A 23,254-nucleotide genomic window follows, 5' to 3' on the forward strand; every position below is an offset into this window, starting at 1 on the left:
TGCTGGGTAGGATTTATACACGAGCAGGTCGGAATTTCGAATGATTTCATTGTATTATCATCTGTTTCTGTCCGTTAGATTCATTCCCCAATCAACGGTTAGGAACTTCCTTAAAAATAGCTATCCGCGTGATATACGAACTAACCAATGATCAATCCCAGCTGCCGCGAGCTAATGCTGACGTGGAAATAATGGACGACGCCGTTTTAGGGGGACGGTAGAATGGAGCTGGATCTTGTACTTGGGAAATTGTTGGGCCAAATTTATTAATGTTGAAATAAAAAAAGATGATGGGCTTGTTGATGATTATAATAAGCCCAAGTGAATATTCTTGTCTTTACAATAAGGTCTGATATCTGAGTATGCCCCGTGCGAGAAGTATGTGATTTGACCGGAAAAAGTCATGCAAGGAATGTCTAATGCGCATTTTGAAGAATATTTTATATTTGGTGTGGAGACGGGAGAGGTTGGGACACGGCCGAGAACAAGTATATATTCTTGTCGTAATCTAATGACACTGAATACAACATTATTAGATAAATGCATATTATATACTTACAAAAATCGGAATGACGCCTAATTCAGATCTTTCACTAAAGAATGACGAAACTCAAAAGGCTATTGGGAAAATTCAAAGACAGGGCTTCAGAAGGAAAAGCCGTCGCCGTTCATGCCTTCCGGCCGAACACAAAGTCTCTTCACTTAGCCCTTTTGAAATCCACCAATCACAACTACGACAACCCACCGGACGATGACTACGTCGCCGCCGTCGTGTCCTATTCCGGCAGCCGTCGGTACGGATGACGAAACTCAAAAGGCTATTGGGAAAATTCAAAGACAGGGCTTCAGAAGGAAAAGCCGTCGCCGTTCATGCCTTCCGGCCGAACACAAAGTCTCTTCACTTAGCCCTTTTGAAATCCACCAATCACAACTACGACAACCCACCGGACGATGACTACGTCGCCGCCGTCGTGTCCTATTCCGGCAGCCGTCGGTACGGCCAATCACTCATCGTCCTCCACAAACTTATCAAACCCGAACACGGGTTTAATGGAGAAATCTATATACAGGGTCATCATCTATTTTTCACGGAAGGAAGAAACAATCTCAAACTCAACAATTTTCGTGATGAATCTTCTCATCTGACCCTCGAGTTGTCTCCATGGATTAGATGGTGAGTACCCTTTTTCACCTCTTCGTGTTTCCCTTAGTAAAAAAAATGGTGTTAATGTATTTAAGAAGACTCCATCAATGATGAGAATTTGTTGATACAGATTTGGAAATCGATATATATGTATATACATATGTATATGCAGGTATGCGAAATATCTGGATTGCCTCTCGTCGACATGCAGAGTTCTAGGGTTTTTCCCGAGCATTACAGCTTACTCGAAAGACAAGGCCGTGGAGAAACATCGTGTATCGTGTTACAAAACCGGTCACATAATCGAACAAACCGGTTATCTCGTGAGTTTCTTCGAACATATACGTCAAAGACCAGAAAATCCGGCGCTATACCGAAACAAGATCGTGGACGAGATCAGAGAACTCGTGGCCCAAGACTATTTCTCGGTAATGCGATGGGTTATGGTACGGCTTGAAGTGTTGAACGAGAGGTTGTCTAAACCGGGCGTTGGTTTTTCCGAGTCGGACGCATTGGGCCCGGTTTTGGTGAGGCTTGAAAAGTCAACGGGAACGTTGACTGAGTTTCCTTGGCGGTACAGAGTTTTGGTGGAAGATTTTTGGGGCGTCGTCAGGGGATTGAAGGGTAATGCCATAAGGGGAAAGTGAAATAAAATGCTCGTGAGATATAAATATGTGGCTCGTGAACCGGTCCAAATTGAACAGAAAACCGGCCCGGTTTTGAGTCGGTGTCAACGGTTTGGATTTTGGTTTGTGAGTTGTGTATATAATCAATGTGGGGATTATCGATTTGCTTGTATAAAATTTCGTAGTCATTTCTCATGTGTTTTGTATATATCGAAATAAAGAAATTGTTGAATTATCTGACGCTATCAGATGGTATCTTAATTTATTTTACGATCCTAATTAAACATTAATTTGATATCTAATAAACTTTTGGTCTGACTTTTTAATATCCGATCGAAATAACAATAGTTTTATTTAATCTCGATATTAAAATGTTAGATATTGAAAGTAAATTCAATATTTAATGAACTTAAGGCTAATGGGACCATAATGATATAATTAATATTTATTTGGATATTAATTTAAATTCTCAGTCACTTCATAACCGCGTGTGGAAAAGATCCAACCCACAAATTGGGTGAAACAATTTAACATAATAGGGGCCCTAATGGGCCGAACAAGTTTAAACGGGGCAACTTCCATTTTACCCTCAATGTGCTACAAGCACTTCTAGTGCTACCCTTGCGTTAGAAAAAAAAAATTCCAACTTCCAATTTACCCTCTTAATTCACAATTTACAAAAATACCCTTTAGATATAAATAAAAAAAAATAAAAAATTCTATTTTTCTTGGTTTTCTCTTTCCTCACACAAACCATTTTCTCTCTCCTCTTTTCACCATTGTCGATGGAGCTCTCCCTCTCTCTACAGTATTTTTTCTCTCTTCCCCATCTTGTTATTTTATCTTCAAAATCCACAGAATCCGGACAAAATCACGAGAAAATCAAGCAAAATCAATGAGAAAAGTGAAAATAAGTAAGCTTATGTCGAAATTCCGGTTTTTTCATGCACATTGATGGTTCTTACGGTTCTTTTCTTCCATTTGTTGTTTTTTCTATAGTTCTATCGTTTGTAGTAACAAATCTTTATCGAATTTGCATGGATATATATGCCACAATGATCACAATGTGCACAACACTCATACGGGTCACAATGTGCAAAACACTCATACATGACACTATAGATATAAATTACGAGTCACATGATCACGTGGTCATACGGTTACAGGGTCATATGGTTCACAGGTCATTAGGACAACGGATCATATGGGTCACAACAGTCACAAGGTCACATGGTCACAATGTCACATGGTCACATATTTCAGAACAGTCAGATTGGTAATAATGGTCACGTATTTCAGAATAATCAGATTGTTACATGAAAGGTATGAGACTGTATGTACATATGAGGTCATTGTGCCGAACATTGTTAGAGAGGAGTTTGAGGTAAAGGGTGAAAATGATAGAAAACACTTTGGTAGTATCGAAGAAAGAACCTGTAGTTGCAGGGTGTTTGATATCGACGAGATCTCATGCAGTCACACAATTGCAACACTTCATAAGGTTAGTAGAGCGAATGTTATACCAGACTTGTGTTCTCCATATTATACGTGAGAGACATGGCGTCTTACTTATCAAAAAACTGTGTATCCGATCCCCGATTGCCGTGAATAGATTATCGATGACCCAAAATTGTAAATTTTATGGTTATGCCTCCTATAGTGGATGAAAAACAGAAATGTGAGAGGTTTAAATAAAATCGATATCCTGGTTCTGGTGAAGCACAGAAGAGAATCAATTATACAGCAGAAACATTAACATTGACAATGTCGGAGAGAACATCAACATCGACAATGTTAGAGAGAGTGACTAATTTGGAGTGAAAAAGGAGCACCACAAATTTGTATAATAATTGCGTGGTGTATTTGTATTATAACGTGTTACAAAACATTTGTACAGTAATATCAAAGATTTTTGGTTAATGATGTTGTAATGTATTTGAACAATATAGTGTTATAACTTTTATATAATATTGTGTTTGTACCATAATAATATTATATTATTGAAGATAGATTTTCGTATGTATTTAACTCGTGTTATACACTAAATAAATAAACTCACATGAGCCAACGTTGTGACCCATTGTGACCGGCATGTGACCATGTGACCGAAGTGTAATTTTGCACTGTGTGACCATTGTGACCGATTGTGACCCGTGACTGAAATGAGTTAATAAATATAGGCCAAATTTTAATTTTTAAGCTTCAGGGTGGTTTATGAGGGTCTCTATATCAATTATATACCGTGTGTGAAAAAATTTCAAAATATTTTAAGGGGTTTATAGATGAAATATACCAAATTTATCAAAAGTACTCATAAAACATAATGAAACATATAGGAACACATTTAGAAGAACAACATTGAAACACAAAAATCGTAAAAATCATATTTTAATGTTCGAAATAATATAGAATAGACTTATGGGACATATGTAACGTTGTAGAGTGATTAAATTAACAAAAATCACATGAATCGAATGTTGTGACCGGTTGTGACCGACTGTGACCCATTGTGACCGAAATATATCGTGGGGTCCACACGGAGAACTAGTCAGAATTTCACCAGTTTTTTATGTTCCATGGGGTCCACAATCATTATTTATATTTTTTGCTTTTAATATGGGGCCCAATTTGAATATTCAACACTCTATAATTTTCATCTTAACCCTATATTTTTTTCCTTCCAATTTTTAACCCCAGAGTTTCACCTACAACATTTTTAACCCAGAATTTGTTGTAAAACATTAAAAAGTTCAGATTTTTTATAAACAAAATCCAAACAAACACAATTACTCATAAAAATGATAATGTCAAATAATTGTTGTTATTGTAATTGTTGTTGTTGTTATTACTGTTGTGGTATTTTTTTCTTCTTCTTCTTCTCACTCATCTTCTACTTCTTCTTTTTTCTATCGAAACTTTACCCTTTTTATTCTTTGTTTTATATATTTTCTGGAATAAATTTCTACTTCATGAAACTTTTTTCAACACATGTTTTCCAGATTCATGTCTAGATGTTGCACCAAAGAGATAATAGGTTGATTTGTACTTCCCTAATACTCCTTTAGATAAAAACAAAACGCTTCTTCATTCATTCCTGTCTATAGTATATTTTTTATTCTCTGAAAGAAAATGACTCGTTATTACAATACTGAACCTTGTGACCATATGATCATGCGACTATGTGACTGTATGACCGTGTGACCATGTGACCGTGTGACCGTGTGATCTTGTGACCATGTGACCGTGTGACCATGTGATCATGTGAACATATGATTCATACTATGTGACCATTGACCACGAAATCATGGTTTATATACTCATATGTTGGACCATGTGACCTAAATAACCATATGTCATATGACCTTATGACTGTGTGACCATGTGACTGCGACCATGTGACCGTGTGACCATGTGACCGTGTGACCGTGTGACCATGTGACCGTGTGACTATGTGACCGTGTGACCGTGTGACCATGTGACCATGTGACTGTGTGACCATGTGATCTTACAATATATGTGATTTATATTCCGTACGTGACAGAAGCCCTTTCTAGAAACTTGGACTCCGTAATGCATTCAGTCATTAGAAATCCTCCTCACAAATTCCATCGTCACAGTGGAAGGACGTTGAATACTTCTCTTTCAAGAGATTTTGTGCATTGGCGAGAAGAAGGTTCATGTATAGAGGAGGAACTCGAATCACCTTCTTCACCTTTCTTACCTGTTTGCATGGAATCGCCTCCTCCAACATAGATCTGCCGGAAAGCTCAGGAACTCCAAACCAAGCCCACCACCGAGTTCTTCCCATGGTTTCGAACATATGCAACTGTTACCGCTTAGCTTCTGTCATCTATAACCTTTAGTCTAAAAACTTTCAGAAAACTGAAAGATGACAGCTCCAGAAATTATGGTTCTATTCTATCCTGTAGACCGTGATTGCTTTTGTCCTCGGGTTTGGAGCGTCGGCTTACTCAATGGAAAATCTTCTCCTTGTGTAAATTAGAGGACATAGAGAGTGCTGAGACATGAGTGAGGAGAGAGAGAGAATCGTAAGTTAGAGGAGAGAGAGAACGCTGAGATATGAGTGAGGAGAGAGAAGATGTGAGTGAAGAGAGAGACATTACTATTTCACCGTCGTTTCTTTTTTTTTTTTTAATTTAACACAAGGGTTTTTGGTCTTTTCATAAATATTTGAGGGTTTTTGTGTTTTATGCCACGTGAAAGAGTCTTTTTTGTTTAATTTTTTTTTTCAAGGGTAGTATCAGAAGTCCTTATAGCAGTCAAAGGGTATTGCAGCTATTTTCCCAGTTTAAACATTCATCTGAAATTATGAACCGATTATTGTGAAAATTAATTTTAAAATAATAAATTGTGTTTATAGGCAAACTAGACGCTTTCACACCATCAATTACAAATCGTACGGAGGAGTAAGTCATATGGCATTGATCTCATTTCCAACCGTATTACATGAAAAGATTAAATTGTAATAAGAGATTTGTGGTATCCATCCATTTATTTGGAAAGAAGCTTAGTTAATTTTGTCTTTAGGAAACAAAAAAAAGAATAATTAAATGATATGAATAATATATTATTGGATGTACAAACAGATCCCACCACAAACCATTGGTCCCTCTATCGAATATTACACGTGTCAACAGCCCATTACACCCACCGAAATAATTACCAGATGAAATTACCAATTAAAACACAAACCCATCATAATTAAAGAAACGAGTAATCAATCAAATCAAATCAAATCTCACAGACGTGAACCAAAATCAGGAAAGAAAAACAAAAAACAGATCTCGTCTCGTAGGGGACGGGACGTGAGGGTCTCAGGCTAAAACGACGGCGTAGAGAGCGGCGGCGAAAGCTGTGGCGTAGGCGAAGGCGTTGTTGGAGAAAGCCGCGTTGGGAGGTGATGGGGCTTCGGCGGAGGGGCCGGAGGATGGTCCGCCGGGGCTTTGAGCGGGACCAGACGGACTCGGTGGGGACGCGGCGGGGACATCAGCTGGAGAAGGAGCAGCCGACGGCGGAGGGGTAGCGGGGCCTGGGGTAGGGGCGACTGGGGCGGGGGTCGGTGCCGGAGGAGGAGCGGTGGTCGGTGCCGGCGGAGGAGTGGAGTCAGGCGGAGGAGTGGCGACCGGCGGCGGAGAAGTGGCAGAGGGAGCTGGAGCGGGGGCTTGACCGAAGCATGACGTGGCTAAGAGAGCCATTAACAATGCGACCTGAAAGATTTTGGAACTCATCTTGTCTGTTGAAGCGTCTGTCTTCTTCTTGTTTTGGTTTTAGAGAGAGAAAGCGAGACAAAAACTCTGCTTGTCTAGAGAGATAGTGATTCGAAGCTGCAGGAGCGAGGAGGAGATGGTGGCATTAAAAGGGAGGGGAGAGAGGGAGGTAGGTAATTTTATTTTAGAATAATAATATTTATAAATTTGTAGGTTTAAGAAGGTAATTCAAAATGTTTTTTTTTAGTTTTTCGTCTTAATAATTGGGATTCCCCTAAAATTTTAAAATATAAATAAAGTTGGGGACTAACTAACACGGAAACGCATAATGGGAACATGGGGTTGGCCGTTGGCGTCGGCCGCTTCCTATTTAAAATTTCAAATGTTTTGACTTTTTTCATATTATAATTTCTTAATCATTTATCTTTCTCATAATGGTAAATGGGTTATAAGTTAATTATTTATTCTTGAATCGACAATTTACACTATATCTTTCTCTACACACACACACTCGCGTATATATATGTATGTAATCATTGGCTAATACAAATAACTAAAAAACAGACTTATAGTTTCGTATATAATCAATAATATGATTCCGTATATCATCAAGAAAATAATTTCGTGTGGATAATTCGCATTAATGCGGATTCCTAAAAAAATCATTATAATATCATTGGAAGTTAGCCCGTTTAACTTCCATTTCGGTGGTAGTTTAGTTTCCATTGTCGCGTAAAACGCGAAATCTCAAATGCTTTAACCAACAAAAAAAATCAAGAATATGGCAATCAGGTGAACAAATGAATCCTTAGCTTAGCTGTGATCGGACGTGAAAATAATTAGAGGGAGATGCAATGAGTATATACACATGTATGTATGTATGTATGTATGTATGTATGTAACATGGTAGGGATATGGAGATGGGAGACAACTAACATGTGTTCAGTTCACTCGCCAACTTTCGCATGTCTTTCTGTCTACTTTATCGTCTTTAATTTTTAATTAATTTCAAAATAAGGCCAGAAATTGGCACCTGCTAACATGACAAATATCAAAGAAATACGAGTCCCCGTGATCGTCGTCCATGCATGTGCATGGTATTATATATATATATATATATATACACACACACATATATTAGTTGTTGTTACCGTTGGTGTCACGGTCACCTTATATAAGCTGTGGAAGAGATATTTTAAATGTTTCTAGAATAAGGATAAAACATATAATAAAATAAACCAAAAAATACAGTGGAATATATATAACAGACTATATATAGAGAGACTAGACTGTAAAGGTTAGTTCGGCAATGATTTGAGGAGGCGGCTTCGTATTTTCCTCATTTTTTTAATAAAATTTTTATATGGAATTGTAAGTGAAGCATCGTTGGCAATGCCAAGCCATTGATTGCGAACCCGGAACTACCACCCGTTTGCCAAATACTTGTAACCAAATTTTATCTATAAACTATAATAATCTAAAGAGAAAAAAAAAGCCATATGAAATCCAACATAATAGCTATATATAGTGATAAAAATGGATGTTAGTCAATAAAAGTCAAATGGGTAGGGAAAATCCTAGGTGAGTTGGAAAGAATCATGATCAACATACCGAGAGATTGGTGGTTCGACTCCTTATCCGCTCACCTATCGCCTGTCAGTTACGGTTGATTTACCTTCCACGTGTGTGTTGCATGCTCGTGCGTGTGTGCTTGGGTTTACTCGGTCAGCGCGTCCGAAGGGTAGCAGCCGGAGATCCCAATGTATAAAAAAAAAAGTCAAATGGGCATGCATGCATATTAAAACAATCGATTTGGGTAAGCATAGAATTATGATATGTAATAAAAATGGATGCTTGTCATTAAGCCCTTTTTTTTTATAAATAAACCGAAGGAACTTGATAAATTTATTTAAAAATTGATAAAATTTATAAAAAAATTGTTTTCCTTTAATGAAACTTGTACCTCATCGGAAAAAAATTTGGATCTTGAAACTGTGTTTTCGGTTTTTGGAATCGAATTTCGATTATTGGACGAAGAAGAACACTAGTGATCGCACCCGAAATTGTAAACGATCATAATTCGGCAGTATCATAAGCCACGCCAGCATGTTCTCTCCCACGCCAGCATCATTTTGCTGAGCCATATAACAGAGAGCGAGCGAACCAGAGAGAATAATTAAAGAGAGTATGGTTTTCAGTTTAACACAGAGAGACATGTCACCAAAAGACCAAACTGCGCAAATGCGACATAAATCATAAACACGTTTGTAGCAGAAGGTTTCTCCTTTCTCTAGGGCTTTGAGCTCTCATGTCCCATGTGGAGGCGAGGCAACATGAATGAACAAAACCCTCTCTCTCCCGTAGCTGCTTAGGCCTCATCCATCTGCTCCTGTGTAAGAATGTCAACAATTAACCAAGATTCATCTTCTGCTTCACAACCCAAGGCTCCAAGCACACAAACTACAATGCTTAACCAAGAATCATGCTTTAAGTTCAATTATTCCCACCATTCCAAACAGAACAACAACAATCCAGCGGAAGATGTCAATCATAGACCAAGATCCATCAACATAAGATGAAAAGAACAATGAAGGGTCATCATCCTTGTAAGAAGACGAAACAAAACAAGTACGAAGACAGGGGGAGTATCCCTGTTTTGATTTGGGATGAAGGGTGTGTGAAGCTAAACTAACCTGCATATCGGAGGTCCAAAGGGTTAGATTGTCCCTCAGCAGTTGCATGATGAGAGTGCTGTCTTTGTAGGACTCTTCTCCTAGTGTGTCTAACTCAGCGATCGCTTCTTCGAAAGCCTATAAACGAGAACCCATTAGAAATCGGAACGCAAGAATCAGCATCGATGAATCGAACCACAGGAAAAAGAAAGGGAAGTGTACCTGTTTGGCCATGCTACATGCTTTCTCAGAAGAATTCAGAATCTCATAGTAGAAGACAGAGAAGTTGAGGGCCAGACCCAGCCTTATTGGGTGTGTAGGTGCCATATCAGCAAGCGCAATGTCCTTCAGAAGAAAACAACAGACAGAAAGGCAAATCATTTGGTGAATCTATCTTCTAATCATGTATGCCAAATTTAAACAATGAAACAAACTTTTAAAAATCAAATTGTTACTACATATCTGCTTATTTCTGGAGTTCATTCAAGCCTCATTTTCCCAGCAATAGGGCTTGAAGGTTCTATGTATTTATCAGAAACAGAAGCGTTGTGCAAGACAGGGAGTTCGAAATAAAATAAATCAACAGGCAAGACTGTTGCTTGATCAAATACAATTACGCAAACTAGTTTATCACAGTTTGATAAGTACAGTAGCTAACCAAATTCGATTATTTTATCACCATATTCAATTTAGAAATCCAGATAACGCACCAGTTAACGAGATCGAAAGTCATTTTCAAGTGAAACGATCACAGAAACAGGGTTAACCAAAGTCGATTACTGTATATCAACACAATCCCCTTTTCACTGACGAATCACAGTGACCCATAACCCAGAACTAAATGAAATTCGTAACGATATCAGAAATCAAATTGAATCAAAGGTACCTGAGCTGCTTTGTACGCGAGCATCGTATCTTCCGCAGCTGTTTTCCTCTCATCCCCGACCTTAAACTCCGCCATGTAGCGATGGTAATCCCCTTTCATCTTCAGGTAAAACACCTTCGACTCGCTTGCGGCGGCGGAGGGAATCAGATGGGAATCCAGAAGCCTGAGGATGCCGGAGCAGACGGAGGAGAGCTCAGCCTCGACCTTAGATCTGTAATCCTTGACGAGCGAAACGTGCTCGTCGTTCTTACGGCTCTCTTCCTTCTGCTCGATCGATGACACAATTCGCCAAGCCGCGCGTAGAGATCCGATCACGTTCTTGTAGGCGACGGAGAGTAGGTTCCGCTCCTCCACCGTCAGCTCGCCGGTAGGAGTCGCGCCGGCGACAAGCTGCTCCATGTACTGAACCATCTCCTCGTACCGCTCCGCCTGCTCGGCGAGCTTCGCCATGTAAACGTACTGGTCTCTAGTAAGCGTCGCCGCCATTGGGGAGAGATTCGGAGGCGGAGAGAGATTTTTTTTTTATTTTTTACGGAATTTGAAAATGTACCTGCTGGAGCAGAAATTGAAAGCGAATAAAGGGTTGGAACCAGATGAGAAGTGGGAAAGCGTTGTCTACTCGCGCGTGTGTAACACTCGCAATGAAATGACGCCGTTCAAGAGAAAGTAGGGCGCGTGGAATATATGGACGCGTGGGAAGTGGTTGATAGTTTTTGGTTTTCGATAAGACCGAGTGAATGGATGATGATCATTTAGTGCGTCAGCTTTGTCGGTCCAGTTGACAGTTCGAAGTCAAATAACGGCTGATCGTTTGGGCCGTTGATGGGCCCATATTACATTGGGCCTATATAAGGCCTAATACTAAGATTTTAGAAAATGTAGTAGAGAGAAACAAAAGCAAAAAGAGTTATCGTCGCCTGAGAGATTCGAACTCTCGCGGGGAAACCCCATGTACTTAGCAGGCACACGCCTTAACCACTCGGCCAAAGCGACTTGTTGAAATGAATGACATATTTTCATATAAAGATATATAGATAACTTTCCAGGAAAAAAAAATTCTAAAACGACAAAACGCGTGCACGTTTATTCCTTTCCCCCACTTTCTCTCTCTACAACACCATTTCTACTTCCTCTCTCTCTCTCTCGCCAATCTCTCCAGATGCCCAAATCCTCTCCTCGCCGCTGCTTTAATTGCCATTATCTTCTCCACCGCGTTAGATTCCGTACTCCGTCCTACTCCCACCATCTCCGCCGCCTTCATCCGCCTCCTCCTCTGTCTCCGCCGCATTATACATGTTTACTATGATAACCATCCTAGGGTTTCTCTGCGCCCCGCTGATTGTGGGCGCTGGGTGAGGAAATCTCTTGAGATATGCCGGTTCCTGGGACCCTAGAGTTTCAGGTTCTCCTTATTGGATTCGTGCTGCTCGTCTTCCTCCTCGTTCGCCGGCAATGGCGAGCCTCCGCGGCGAGGAAGGAGGAGGTTTTTCGACTTGTTGCCTTCGCGACGGAGCAATCTTACATGGCGGAGGTACGAGCCGTTGCAAACTACGAGTATGTCTCTGCTCCAAAAGTCCATCGTTGCGCTGTTTGTCTCTACCCCACCACCACACGATGCGCTCAGTGCAAATCCGTTCGTTACTGGTTCGTCTCTCTTAGGTTTGATACAAAAAAAAGTTCCGAGGATGTAGGGTTGTCTAGAAGAACTTAGAGTTTGAATTGAATCCCCAGAAGGCAATAATCGTCGACCCATATAAGCTCTGAATTTTAACTGGTTCTTTCTCTCAAAGATCATTTATTTATGCATTTAGTTCGTCTTTCTGTAGTTCTAGCAAGTGTCAAATTCTTCACTGGCGACAAGGTCACAAGGATGAATGTTGCCCTCCTTCTGGTCGCGAGTTTGAAAAGGAGGAGACTTTTAAATCTGATGGTAATATCTTTAAGATGTTTTAATTTAACATTTAGTCTTAAAGATTCACATTTGGTTAGTAATTGTGATTATTTGGTGCTCTTTGCAATGCAGATTCAAGAGTAACAAATATGGGTTTTCCATCCCACGGGACTGGGAATGAATCACTGGCTGAGTCTACTGAAAATGGCCATCTGAATCATGGTGGTGCTTCTGTTGATGTCGACTGTGATATCTCCAGAAGTAGGCCTAATGACCAGACACAAGCAAGCTCTAAAGCTATGGATTTCTCTCGTTCATTAAGTCACAAGAATAATTTATCTGAGACAAGAAAACTGAATAGACAGAAAACACGTACTCGCCCTGAGGAGGTTGATTCAGCAACAATGTATTCTAAGGGCAAGGCTGCTGCTTTTAGTGATGTCCCACCACGAACATTTAGCACTAGGAAGTCAGCTAGATCGGGGGATTCTTTAGAAATGTCGAATTTAGATCAATCTTCGTTACTTGAAGAGGAAGAAGGAGATTTGAATGTACTTGAACACGGAAAAGCTAAATCTTTAAGAAATGGTGGTTCTACAGAGATGCCCTCTTCATTATCTGCTGCTCATGCTTCAACTGGTTCAAAAACTCTGTTACCTTCAAAATCGGGTGATAAGCCATATATATCTCTGGCTGCTCGGAGTGGCCTGAAAGCATCAGTGCAGAAAGTTGTACAGCATTTCAGAGCCTCAAATTCATCAAAGTTGCCCCAGTCTTCCAGTGCCATCGATGAAGTTACTGGAAGATATAATTTCAAGGTTACCATTAGTCCTATGCCGTGATTTATAGCTACTAATTGCCATATTTTTTTTATAAATATTCTCCCATTCTTATTTTACCAATTCTTGCACAGATGAGCTTTCCATATGAGACGTTTGTGAAACTTTATTTTTGTGATGGAGTGGAATTACACCCGTTTGGTCTTGTGAACTGTGGGAACAGGTATGTTATTGTATGTTTCTCTTTTTATTTTCTTTAGGAGTTACAAATTAAATAGATTGGAAAAGTATTTAGTGAAGCATGTCTTCTCTTCCTCTAAGATTCATGAGTGGAGAAGGCTCTTGGCCCTGTGTGTACATACATGGGTTTTTGTGTTTAAAATGGATTTTTCGGCTTATTGCATCTAAATTTTTGTAGTTGTTATGCAAATGCTGTTCTCCAGTGCTTGGCATTCACTCGGCCACTTATGTCATACCTTTTTAGGGGTTTACATTCTAAAGCATGTAAGTTGCACTCAAAAATCATCCTTCTGCTCTTTCTTTACTCTCTGGGGGAATTCAATCTCGATCTTTGGTTTCACAGGTCGAAAGAAGAGCTGGTGTTTTGTCTGTGAGTTCCAACATTTAATTTTAAAGGTGAGGGAAGGAGAATCTCCTCTGTCACCTATCAAGATCTTGTCCAAATTACAGAAAATCGCAAAGCATCTTGGTCCTGGAAGGCAAGAAGATGCCCATGAATTTCTAAGGTGAACAATATATGTTCTGTTTTAGTGAATTGTATCTTTTTTGTCTTTAAGTTTTCTCAAAGGTGAATTACTATGTTCTTTCATAAGATGGCAGGTGTGCTGTTGATACCATGCAGTCTGTTTTTCTCAAGGAAGCTGATGCTGCTAACCAGTTTGCAGAAGATACAACTTTAATAGGCCTTACATTTGGCGGATATCTGCACTCAAAGGTCGTTATTGTTTGTGCTCTGACATCAGTATTTCTACGGGTTCCTACCTTTATAAGTAATTTGGTTGCATCCTGTGTCTTACTTTTATGGCAAAAATTATGTTCAGATAAAGTGCATGCATTGCCGCCACAAGTCTGAGCGATCTGAGCTAATGATGGATTTGACGGTTGAGATTGAAGGTGACATAGGAAGCCTCGAAGAGGCACTTACTCAATTTACAGCTTACGAGGTCTTAGATGGCAATAACCGCTACTACTGTGGCAGGTAGTTGAAGATCTTTCAGTTTTAGAACATTGGAGGTATTTACCTATTAAAAAACTGACCCTTGTTTTTATCTCTTTTGCATCCAGATGTAAATCATATAAAAAAGCAAAAAAGAAGTTGATGATATTAGAGGCACCCAATATTCTTACCATTGTGTTGAAACGGTTTCAAGTAAGTTTTTGAAACTAGGGTCATTGCCATCTGTTGTTACTTATTCAGAATATTAACTTGTTTTCATGTCTTATACGTGCAGTCTGATAACTTTGAGAAGCTGAGTAAACGGATATATTTTCCCGAGGTTCTGGATATCGCACCGTACATGAATAGCCCGAATGACAGCTCGCCTCTGTATAGTCTTTATGCAGTGGTGGTTCACTTGGATGTCATGAACACCGCGTATTCAGGCCACTATGTTTGTTACATAAAGACCCTCCAAGGAGAATGGTTCAGGATTGATGACAGCACTGTAAGTTCACGATTTAGCTTCTGTTTTGACATTATGTTTGTAATTATAAACATGAACTCACAAAAAATACTCTTTTTTTTTTCATCTCAATGATTTTTTCGATTTTTTGTGTGATTCTTGATCTGCCCTTGAGAAATCTGAGATGTTCTTGGAACTGAATTTGCAGGTAACTCATGTTGAGTTGGAGACCGTCTTGCTAGAAGAAGCATACATGCTTCTCTACGCAAGGTAGCATCATCGTCGTCTTTTATACTAATCAGAACGGAATGATGTTTCGTTTTTTTGTTCACATCCCAAGAATATTACCGTCTTTTGCAGGCATTCCCCGAGACCCCCAGCATCATTGAGCAAGAATGTAGTAGTCTCTCGTGGTCGGAAGTCAAAGGAGAGAAGAAACTTGGAAGCAATTCCGTCGAGCCGTGATAATGATCCGTTATTCTCCTCCATTACAAAACAGAGAGATTGCAAGGTTTCGTTGTCTGGATCTCATCAGAGGATGCCTCGGGTGGATTCGTCAAGTGGCAGTTTATCTTCCCTTTTCAGCTCATCGGACACGAGCTCTTGCAGCACTTCCAGCACGAGAGATTCACATTTGGAGAACTTGTCGGATTATTTGTTTGGTGGTCACTGAACCAGTTTTATACTTCCTGTTTGTAAGTAACAATGACAGCAGCAGTAGTGGTAACAATGACATCAGCTCTAACGTTTTGTTGAGGTTGAGTTGGTATTACTGAACATACCAACCTGGTATCATAAGAAAACTAAGTTGGTTTATTTGAAGGTTTTCCGGTTTTCTCTGAAATCTGTAAGATCTTAACCATTGATTTCCCAACTCAAAGGTCAAACCGGAGATGAGGAGAAACCGAACCGTAATGTCGTACCGGCTCAGCGCTCTGCAATGTTCTTCACCTACCCTCGGTAATGCCACCTCTAAATCACGCACACTAGAGAAAGAAATTGAAACAAAGAAAAATAGAAAAAAAAAATAGTCAGCATCGATATTTTTCTGGTTCTGGTTCTTCTCAGAAAGTTTTCTCGCCACTTTCTTTTCTCTGGGTTTCAGGAAGAAAATGCTCTGTTCGTCGCAGCTCTTTCAGCCCATTAACGGGCTCAAGGATATCGTGGAGACACAACCTTTTAAGGTAAATCCGCCTGTTTTTACTTCTTGTCTCCATCGGAATCTGGACTTTTGGCTCTGGAAAAGAGTTCGACAACATCTAAAGCTGTTCCTTTTATCAATTTGATGAACGTAATGAAAGTAATAATCATCATTTTCGTTTCACTTGAGCTAGTTTATATATGGGTTTCGTTCTTTTCGTCGAAATGATGTACCTTTTCCCCGTCTACTATAGGAAAATAAGAATTTTATTCATTTTGGATCCGAGATAATTCTGTTGGTTAATCCCAGAGTAGGATTTCCCTCTTCTTGCAATTGTCGAAGGATCATCTGTCAGTATTCCTGGGATTTTCACGTAGATACGATAGAGAAGTGTACTTTTGAGTTTTCCCTTTATACCCTGTATTCTGCCTCAAGCTGGCATAGCTTACATTTGAATGATCGATACAGATTTGGAGTGACGGCTGTAAATAAAGAATGTATGCAGAGATTACTTTGGCATTCAACTGTTAACGTTTCTCTGGATTTTGTTTGATGAAAATTTTCTTGGAAATTTGTCATAGGCCTGGTTCTTAGATCAATATGGAGTCCTTCACGATGGCAAGCAACCTTACCCTGGTGCGATCTCAACATGTACGGTGTTCATCTTCCATTTTTGTCATTCCCTTATCTGTCAACATTGAGAAACCAGTCCTTCTTGAGTTCACTGTTATAGTAATGTGGGGATGTGGATTGTTATAATCGGCTAGATTTTACTTGGACTTGGAGATGATTTGTTACGTAGAGATGAATACTTTCCGATATGATTCTTGAATCTACAAGTGAAAGATAGATGTGTTTCTGCAATTTTTTTTCCCAGTTCTTGGAGAATATTTTCATGTTTCTTCTGTCTTTTTGTGTGGCTGTGCTTCTTAACCCACAGTCTTGCTGTTTTTTATTTTTTTTTTTAACTATGTTGTGTCGGGTTGACAGTAGAAAAGCTTGCAACGACCGGTGCCAAAATGGTGGTAATAAGTAATTCATCGAGACGTGCTTCATTTACAATGGAAAAGTTGAGAAACTTGGGATTTGATCCGTCTCTCTTCACGGGAGCTATAACTAGTGGTGAACTAACCTATCAATATTTGCAGAGGTTCTTCTCTATCTCACAGAACTAATTTCTTTTTTTGCTTGAATCAAATATCAGTTCGTTCGGAGAGATTCAGTTTTTGATACTTGCACGAAATTCGGTTTTTATGGTGGACTCTGCAATGCTCTTGATTCAAAGATTTTGGAAGAACAGTGCAGAACCTATTGATATACAGATCAGTTTATGTTAACTGAAAAATTCTGCTGATTAATGTTCATCACAGGAGAGATGATCCTTGGTTTGCTGCACTAGGCCGGCGTTGTGTTCACATGACATGGAAGGACAGAGGAGCAATCTCTTTGGATGTAAGTGTTAGCTTGATTGATGCATGCTTGTTCACTGTCTCCAAATCAATACCTGAATCTTGTTTAAGTCCATTTATGCTGCTTCTTGAGCTCATGAAGGAATCTTGAAGGTTCTATTGATACAGTTCTCTGTTTCAGGGTCTTGATCTAGAAGTTGTGGAGAATGTGGAAGAAGCTGACTTTGTTTTAGTCCATGGCACCGAGGCCATGGGACTTCCTTCTGGTACGGTATCTCCAATGCCTCTTGAGGAGCTTGAGAAGATTCTGGAGAAAACTGCTGCTCGAGGGATCCCCATGATTGTCGCCAATCCAGATTACGTGACTGTTGAAGCTAGAGTTTTTCATATCATGCCAGGTAAGACCATACGTGTTACGTTTTTGGGTTATGATCATTATGCAAATTCGTTTCGATCATCTCTGAAATGAAATTGTCAGGTACACTTGGAGCTAAGTATCAAGAACTCGGTGGAGAAGTGAAATGGATGGGAAAACCTGGAAAGGTGAGGTTTCTTCTGCATAAACCTATTCATAGTGCTTGGTCTAATTGTGTGGATTCTTCTTTCACCAGATAATATATGAATCAGCTGTGGAGATTGCTGGAATTGATGCATCAGAGTCCATTGCAGTGGGAGATTCCCTTCATCATGATGTAAAGGGTGCAAATGCTTCTGGAATTCAATCAATATTCATCACTGGAGGAATTCATATTGAAGAGCTTGGGCTTAGTTCCTTTGCAGAAACTGCAAGCATAGAATCTGTCAAGTCCCTTGCTTCTAAATACAATGCGAACCCAACATATGTTTTGCCTGCATTCAGATGGTAGGTATACAAGATTCCCCTTACAAACCATGATTCTGTTTCATTGAGACCAGAGATCTTGCTCTGTCTGAAAAATTCTTGAAGAGAATAATGAGATGGGAATGCATTGTATTGCACATGATACAGCCATTACAGCACAACAAACAGAGAACAACAGATACAAACACAAAAACCAATACATACAGAACAAGACTCCACACCACATACTGGGTGATCTGTGAAACCCTTTTTTTTTTTGCAATTTCATGACTTGACATCTTTGAGCACCCCTCCCTTTTCAAGCTCCCCGACAAGGTCCCTGAGTGAAGGAACCTTCATGGCCAGAGTTCTATAGAGCCTAGAGTACCGAGCTCTTGTCCCGTCAGCTGTCCTGGCTAGGGCAAGCAAGCTAAGAGCTTCGGGTAATTGAGCAAACACTTGTTTCATCTCCTCTAAGCTCATGTTCTCTAAAACTGAAGGTCTCGGGACAACTCTCATGATTTCGCCTCCCTTAGGTTCTTGAACTCGTGCATCTGCTTTGATCACGAGTTCTGAGTTTGAGTTTGCTCCACATTTTACGATGAATGGAGCTGTAGAGCCAGTATTGAACTGCAGAACATTCCACTGAGATACATCGGTTTCGGTAGAGGATATTGAATCTATAGAGAGTCTCCTGGCATGTGATGGTTCCAGAAGATCGTCCTCTTGTTCGGGAATTGACTGCAGCAGAGAGTAAAATCGGCAAGAAACAAGTTAACAGCCATCTTCAATCTCTCCAAGATATCACACAAGAGTTTCATGGAGGCAAACCCATCAAGTGCAAATGGAAACATCACTACCTTGACCAATTGGGATGCTGTAGCAATATCCCTTTGAGCACATGGTTGGTCGATATCAAGAAGGGAAGGCATCCGTTCTTCGAGCTCATCAAGAGAGGCAAGCAATGCTTTCTTCTTGCTTTTGCTCAGGACATTCACAGAGGCTTGTCTTGTAATATCCTACAAGATGCAAAAAAAAAGCTGTTGTCTGAACAAATAACCCATATACAGGACCGAGCGAGCAAGAATGGCATGGTGGTTCCATATGGAGGTAAGATATGAAAATACCTTGACTTGCTTCAGTATACCGTCAAGAGAAATGAGAGACGCCAATCTTGAGTCTTCGGCTGCGGTAGAAGGATTTTGAACAGGAGAACTGCCTTCTTCCAGTGCAAGTAAGGCTGCATCACTTCTCATTTGTTGCAAAATCTGATACAAAAAAGAGTGAAAAATCAGTGCAGGAAGTGATAACAAACAATGATTTTCTTGATTTATTTCAGGAGATAAGATCAAACACCTTTCTTCTTTTGTGGTCAACAGACTCAAGAGCAGATCGAAGCTTCGCTACTTGAGCAGCATCTTCTGCCTCTTCCGTCGCCAATGTTCCCACAATATCCTGATTCAACAGGTTCCATATTAGACCTAATATTTTGAAATAAAATGATTTTCAGTGAGAATCAGCAGTTTGAGCAATGAAAAGGCATACCTTGAGGTGTTGCAGTTGAGAGGTATAGACTCGTTTAGCATATTGAGAAAGAAGCTGGCCGAGAGCATCTGTGTGGGGAGGCAAGGCGGCACCTAATCCAGACATCCAACCATCCATAATTGCCGTGGAAAGAAGCTCGAGTTGGCCAGTGGTTCCTCCCGAAGCATCATCTGCTGTGACGGAAAGAAACTCAAAGTTCTCAGCAAGCCACGACCTGATCCTTCTCTGCAATTCACCAGCCGGAGTGTGAACAAACAGCGCAGCCAGTGCCTTGTTTCCAATCGCGAAACTTTTCGCTTCATCTTGGATCTCCCTCAGTTTTCCTCCCGTTACTTGCTGCCTCATCGCATCCTAGAAAACCATAACCAAGATTCGGAACAATTTCAGGCAATTGAATTCTTGAAAAGAAATAGGTAAAAATCAAGAAAGGGTATTATCAGACTGAAAACCTGCAAATCATTACCTGCTCAAATCCACGTATTCTTGAAACCACTGACACCAACCTGTTTTTCTTTTCCGGCTTTATATTCACCTTGAAGCCTTGAATCGGTTCACTAACATATCGAACTGGCGATCTGCCTGGGCTGCTACCCCTGCTAGAGCTTCTACTTCGGCCAGCAGGCTTCTCCAGAAACAACTCAACAGGAGAAACCTAAAAGGAGGATAGATTTTTATCTTTCCCGGACAAAGGAAATAGTCATATGTCCAAAACCAAAAGGCAGAAGCTAACAACAGGTTAGTAATCTTATGTCTGGTTACCTTAATGGACTGAAGTTCAGGTGATCGGGTAAGTAAGGACCTTATGTACAGTATTCTGACTCGAGAAACAAGCATTGTATCCATTACTCTTCTGGGTTCCATCTTCTGGATAAATGAAAAGACGGCATCTCTAATCTCAGCAAGGATTTCATGCTCTCTGGAAGCACCCGCCTTGATGACAGCTGCCAAAACCTGCAAGCCAGACAAATACAGGAATATATCTCAATGCAAGTCAACAACTATTACCGAACTGCGAATTTTCGAAGAACGTATCCACGATTAGATCATAACGTTTTCTTGACGAATTCACATTGCTAAACAGTTCCAAGCCAAACTACAAGGACAAAGAGTTAACCAGGTACCAGCATTAGAAGCTTGTTCGAGCCATCAGCAATAGCAGCCAGACCTTCGTATTGTTCGGGATCAAAGTCATTCAATGCAGCCGTCAAGTACTCTCCAGCAGGGGTGGATTTTATTATATCAGAGCCCACTTTTACTAAAGCACCACCATTCTTATCCGGTAAAGACGGTAATGCAGTTGCATCTGTTGAAAATGATTCAGTCATACTATTTCCCCTGGAAAAAAAAAGGGAAAAACATCACAAATCAGGTGATGATTCATGAGGTCGACAAAACAGAAAAGACAAAATGGAACTGAAAACTTCAAAATGCCAGAGGAACCACCTCTGAACGTCTGAAGGTTGAACCTTTGCGGAGGCTTTTGATAAGGGACTAGATGTCTAAAACAATATACAAAAAGATAAGAAGCTTAAGCGAATGGCAGATGGAGGCAAGAATATTTCCAGGTGAATAAAGAGAAAGAAAATGACTTTTTACCCAACAGCTGTAAAAGGGCAGTGATTTAATGCTGAATCAAACTAAGTGTTGAATAAGAGCAAAGAATTACCTGGGTAGAAACAGCCATGGACCTTTCTGTTAATCTGTCGAACAATTTCTCATTTTCTTCATGCAATTTCTGCAGAACCAATTACTCTTTTCAGACAAATGTACTCGTGAAAAAAAAAAAATATACTCGTGAAAGCAAGAACCTCGATCAGGGCATCGCGTTTCTTCAGTTCTTCCTCAAGTTTCTTGGTAACTGAAGAAGAATCTGTAGTGTCCCCTGCCTCTCTGGATTGAGGTTCCAAGGCATTTACTGACGTTGTCGTATCAGAGCGAGATGCTTCACTCAGTTGTGATTCTAAACCTTTATTTTTATCCTATGCAGGAAAAAATCATTGAACAACAAGAGAATGTTACAACTACCCTGGCTCAGAGAAGTTTCCTTTTGCAGCATTTTCCTAGAACCGATGCTGAAGCTAAAGGGCAAAGTCCTGAACCAGAACTTCACAACTGTAGCAAATAAAAACTCAAAAGCACTAACCTGGAGATTTTGAATGGTGGAATTCTGTTGCTGTATCTGAATCTTCAGTTCCTGTTCGGTCTGTAAAAGTTGAGCTATCTGATTCCTTAGCTGAGCATTCTCCTCCTTCTCTATCCTGTGTTTGTCTGTAAGCATAGAATTCTCTGACTGCATGAAATAGAAAAGTAAATCATCAGAAACAAAGCCCAAACATAAAAAGAAAAGGAGGGCTGAAGCTATACACCTTGAGATCTGATTGCAGTGTAAATGAAACTTTCCACGCCTTCTGAACTTCATCGTAGAGCAAAACACATTGATCATTCGCTTCTTTGAGTTCTTGTCTTAAACCCACGATTTCTTGTTTCAGATCCTGGATTTCTCTCTCTTTCTCGAGAAAATCCGGCCGGTGATCGCCCTCCTCGAACGACGAAGCGGTCGAAGAAGATAACTTCCTGGTCTCGAACCCACTCACCTCCCAGTTCCACCTGCCGTTGCTCCTCTGCTCCGCCATCTCATCGAAAAGCCCTAAATCGTATCCAACTTCTAAGCAAAACCCACCGGAATCTGGAGCAACAACTTCCGATTCAGAGCGGAGGAATTTCAAAAGTTTTCAAATTTATTACCTCCGAATCAAGTATTTTCTTTTTGTGCCCCTGCTCGCTTTTCCACTCTCCCCAGAGATTTTCCCTCTTCTGGGATTTATATATAAATATAAAAAAATGAAAGGTGGAGGAGGGGGTGCTTGGATGTGTTTGATACGGTGTCGTTTAATGGATCTCAGAACTTTTTTTTTTCCCTCTTACAATTTTTTTTTTTTATGATAAAGACAGTCTATCGTCTTACGAGACACAAGTATTATGTGCTTCTCGTTAATTCACGACACCCTCTCTCGTGTTCGGTCCTTTCGATCGTCTTTAATTTCGGCCCTTTAATATTTCAGCCAATAATAATAAATAAATTGTTACAATCGCATCCATTAATTACTTAATTCGAAAATGAAACGATTTTTTGTTGGTTTCAAACTGTACTTTGTTTTTTTTTTAGTATGATCGCGTAAAACCGAATGTCTGTAGGGCCCGGTCAAGTTTATGAAACCAACACCTTGGAGCCTGCTTAAGGCCGTATAAGGACTTCCGAAGGTGACACACACGCCCGTTCGGGGAATTACCGAGCCCCGGTGGTGGCTTCATGTACACTTCTTCGGAGAGATCGCCATGCAAGAATGCATTGTGGACGTCCATTTGATGAACTTCCCAATGACGGGCAGCGGCCACCGCAAGAAAAGTCCGAACCGTGGTCATCTTGGCTACCGGGGCAAAGGTCTCAGTGTAATCAACGCCCTCAACTT

The 23,254-nt window shown here is 40.2% G+C and overlaps 6 protein-coding genes and 1 non-coding gene across 9 annotated transcripts; 3 read left to right on the forward strand and 4 right to left on the reverse strand.

Annotated features, from left to right (window-relative positions):
* The first annotated feature begins 800 nt into the window (after positions 1-800).
* Positions 801-1,992, forward strand: LOC104801687 (putative clathrin assembly protein At5g10410). The gene is made up of 2 exons (XM_010525014.2): positions 801-1,174; positions 1,317-1,992. The coding sequence occupies exons 1-2, from the start codon at positions 801-803 to the stop codon at positions 1,789-1,791; spliced, it is 849 nt and encodes a 282-aa protein (XP_010523316.1). The 3' UTR covers positions 1,792-1,992.
* Positions 1,993-6,334: 4,342 nt separating this feature from the next.
* On the reverse strand, positions 6,335-7,160 carry LOC104801688 (classical arabinogalactan protein 4). The gene has a single exon (XM_010525015.2). The coding sequence runs from the start codon at positions 7,017-7,019 to the stop codon at positions 6,606-6,608; it is 414 nt and encodes a 137-aa protein (XP_010523317.1). The 5' UTR covers positions 7,020-7,160; the 3' UTR covers positions 6,335-6,605.
* Positions 7,161-9,069: 1,909 nt separating this feature from the next.
* LOC104801689 (14-3-3-like protein GF14 kappa) lies at positions 9,070-11,105 on the reverse strand. Of its 2 annotated transcripts, none has more exons than XM_010525018.2 (4): positions 10,557-11,105; positions 9,893-10,015; positions 9,692-9,808; positions 9,070-9,381 (listed from the first exon to the last, which is right to left on the reverse strand). In XM_010525018.2, exons 1-4 carry the CDS (start codon positions 11,040-11,042, stop codon positions 9,367-9,369), a joined length of 741 nt encoding a protein of 246 aa, XP_010523320.1. In that variant the 5' UTR covers positions 11,043-11,105; the 3' UTR covers positions 9,070-9,366. The 2 variants fall into 2 exon arrangements, with proteins under 2 accessions (XP_010523320.1, XP_010523319.1); XM_010525017.1 differs by having other exon boundaries at positions 9,070-9,387.
* A 362-nt stretch (positions 11,106-11,467) lies between these two features.
* TRNAS-GCU lies at positions 11,468-11,549 on the reverse strand. Its single transcript has one exon. It is a non-coding gene; the product is annotated as a tRNA-Ser (tRNA).
* Positions 11,550-11,664: 115 nt separating this feature from the next.
* LOC104801690 (ubiquitin carboxyl-terminal hydrolase 17) lies at positions 11,665-15,685 on the forward strand. Its single transcript, XM_010525019.1, has 12 exons — positions 11,665-12,200; positions 12,383-12,486; positions 12,580-13,265; positions 13,361-13,449; positions 13,645-13,730; positions 13,810-13,972; positions 14,067-14,181; positions 14,288-14,445; positions 14,532-14,616; positions 14,699-14,911; positions 15,078-15,139; positions 15,230-15,685. Exons 1-12 carry the CDS (start codon positions 11,929-11,931, stop codon positions 15,540-15,542), a joined length of 2,346 nt encoding a protein of 781 aa, XP_010523321.1. The 5' UTR covers positions 11,665-11,928; the 3' UTR covers positions 15,543-15,685.
* A 30-nt stretch (positions 15,686-15,715) lies between these two features.
* Positions 15,716-18,397, forward strand: LOC104801693. Its single transcript, XM_010525022.2, has 8 exons — positions 15,716-15,829; positions 15,975-16,053; positions 16,592-16,661; positions 17,001-17,160; positions 17,381-17,462; positions 17,601-17,817; positions 17,898-17,962; positions 18,031-18,397. Exons 1-8 carry the CDS (start codon positions 15,810-15,812, stop codon positions 18,283-18,285), a joined length of 948 nt encoding a protein of 315 aa, XP_010523324.1. The 5' UTR covers positions 15,716-15,809; the 3' UTR covers positions 18,286-18,397.
* LOC104801691 (kinesin-like protein KIN-14B) lies at positions 18,344-22,629 on the reverse strand. Of its 2 annotated transcripts, XM_010525021.2 has the most exons (14): positions 22,530-22,629; positions 22,151-22,431; positions 21,928-22,074; positions 21,593-21,763; positions 21,451-21,519; positions 21,228-21,283; positions 20,906-21,119; positions 20,544-20,735; positions 20,248-20,436; positions 19,785-20,135; positions 19,596-19,694; positions 19,367-19,507; positions 19,100-19,258; positions 18,525-18,980 (listed from the first exon to the last, which is right to left on the reverse strand). In XM_010525021.2, the coding sequence occupies exons 2-14, from the start codon at positions 22,415-22,417 to the stop codon at positions 18,525-18,527; spliced, it is 2,511 nt and encodes an 836-aa protein (XP_010523323.1). In that variant the 5' UTR covers positions 22,418-22,431; positions 22,530-22,629. The 2 variants fall into 2 exon arrangements, with proteins under 2 accessions (XP_010523322.1, XP_010523323.1); XM_010525020.1 differs by having other exon boundaries at positions 18,344-18,980; positions 22,151-22,590.
* Positions 22,630-23,254: the final 625 nt, after the last annotated feature.

Source organism: Tarenaya hassleriana, unplaced genomic scaffold (assembly GCF_000463585.1).
Source record: "Tarenaya hassleriana unplaced genomic scaffold, ASM46358v1 Cleome73, whole genome shotgun sequence".
In the NCBI taxonomy this organism is placed as follows: Eukaryota; Viridiplantae; Streptophyta; class Magnoliopsida; order Brassicales; family Cleomaceae; genus Tarenaya; species Tarenaya hassleriana.

Excerpts from the sequence above, each read along its gene's own strand:
- LOC104801693 (XM_010525022.2), top strand. The coding sequence starts at position 15,810 with ATGTTCTTCACCTACCCTCG. Across the intron at positions 15,830-15,974 it reads ATGTTCTTCACCTACCCTCG|GAAGAAAATGCTCTGTTCGT; the intron begins GTAATGCCACCT and ends TCTGGGTTTCAG. Across the intron at positions 16,662-17,000 it reads CCCTGGTGCGATCTCAACAT|TAGAAAAGCTTGCAACGACC; the intron begins GTACGGTGTTCA and ends TCGGGTTGACAG.
- LOC104801691 (XM_010525020.1), bottom strand. The coding sequence starts at position 22,417 with ATGGCGGAGCAGAGGAGCAACGGCAGGTGGAACTGGGAGGTGAGTGGG. Across the intron at positions 21,284-21,450 it reads CCATGGCTGTTTCTACCCAG|ACATCTAGTCCCTTATCAAA; the intron begins GTAATTCTTTGC and ends ATATTGTTTTAG. Across the intron at positions 19,508-19,595 it reads TTGACCACAAAAGAAGAAAG|ATTTTGCAACAAATGAGAAG; the intron begins GTGTTTGATCTT and ends TTTTTGTATCAG.
- LOC104801688 (XM_010525015.2), bottom strand. The coding sequence starts at position 7,019 with ATGAGTTCCAAAATCTTTCAGGTCGCATTGTTAATGGCTCTCTTAGCC.
- LOC104801690 (XM_010525019.1), top strand. The coding sequence starts at position 11,929 with ATGCCGGTTCCTGGGACCCTAGAGTTTCAGGTTCTCCTTATTGGATTC. Across the intron at positions 12,201-12,382 it reads TGCAAATCCGTTCGTTACTG|TTCTAGCAAGTGTCAAATTC; the intron begins GTTCGTCTCTCT and ends GTCTTTCTGTAG. Across the intron at positions 13,266-13,360 it reads CTGGAAGATATAATTTCAAG|ATGAGCTTTCCATATGAGAC; the intron begins GTTACCATTAGT and ends ATTCTTGCACAG.
- LOC104801689 (XM_010525017.1), bottom strand. The coding sequence starts at position 11,042 with ATGGCGGCGACGCTTACTAGAGACCAGTACGTTTACATGGCGAAGCTC. Across the intron at positions 10,016-10,556 it reads TCGCGTACAAAGCAGCTCAG|GACATTGCGCTTGCTGATAT; the intron begins GTACCTTTGATT and ends TTTCTTCTGAAG. Across the intron at positions 9,809-9,892 it reads CATGTAGCATGGCCAAACAG|GCTTTCGAAGAAGCGATCGC; the intron begins GTACACTTCCCT and ends TCTCGTTTATAG.
- LOC104801687 (XM_010525014.2), top strand. The coding sequence starts at position 801 with ATGACGAAACTCAAAAGGCTATTGGGAAAATTCAAAGACAGGGCTTCA. Across the intron at positions 1,175-1,316 it reads TTGTCTCCATGGATTAGATG|GTATGCGAAATATCTGGATT; the intron begins GTGAGTACCCTT and ends ATGTATATGCAG.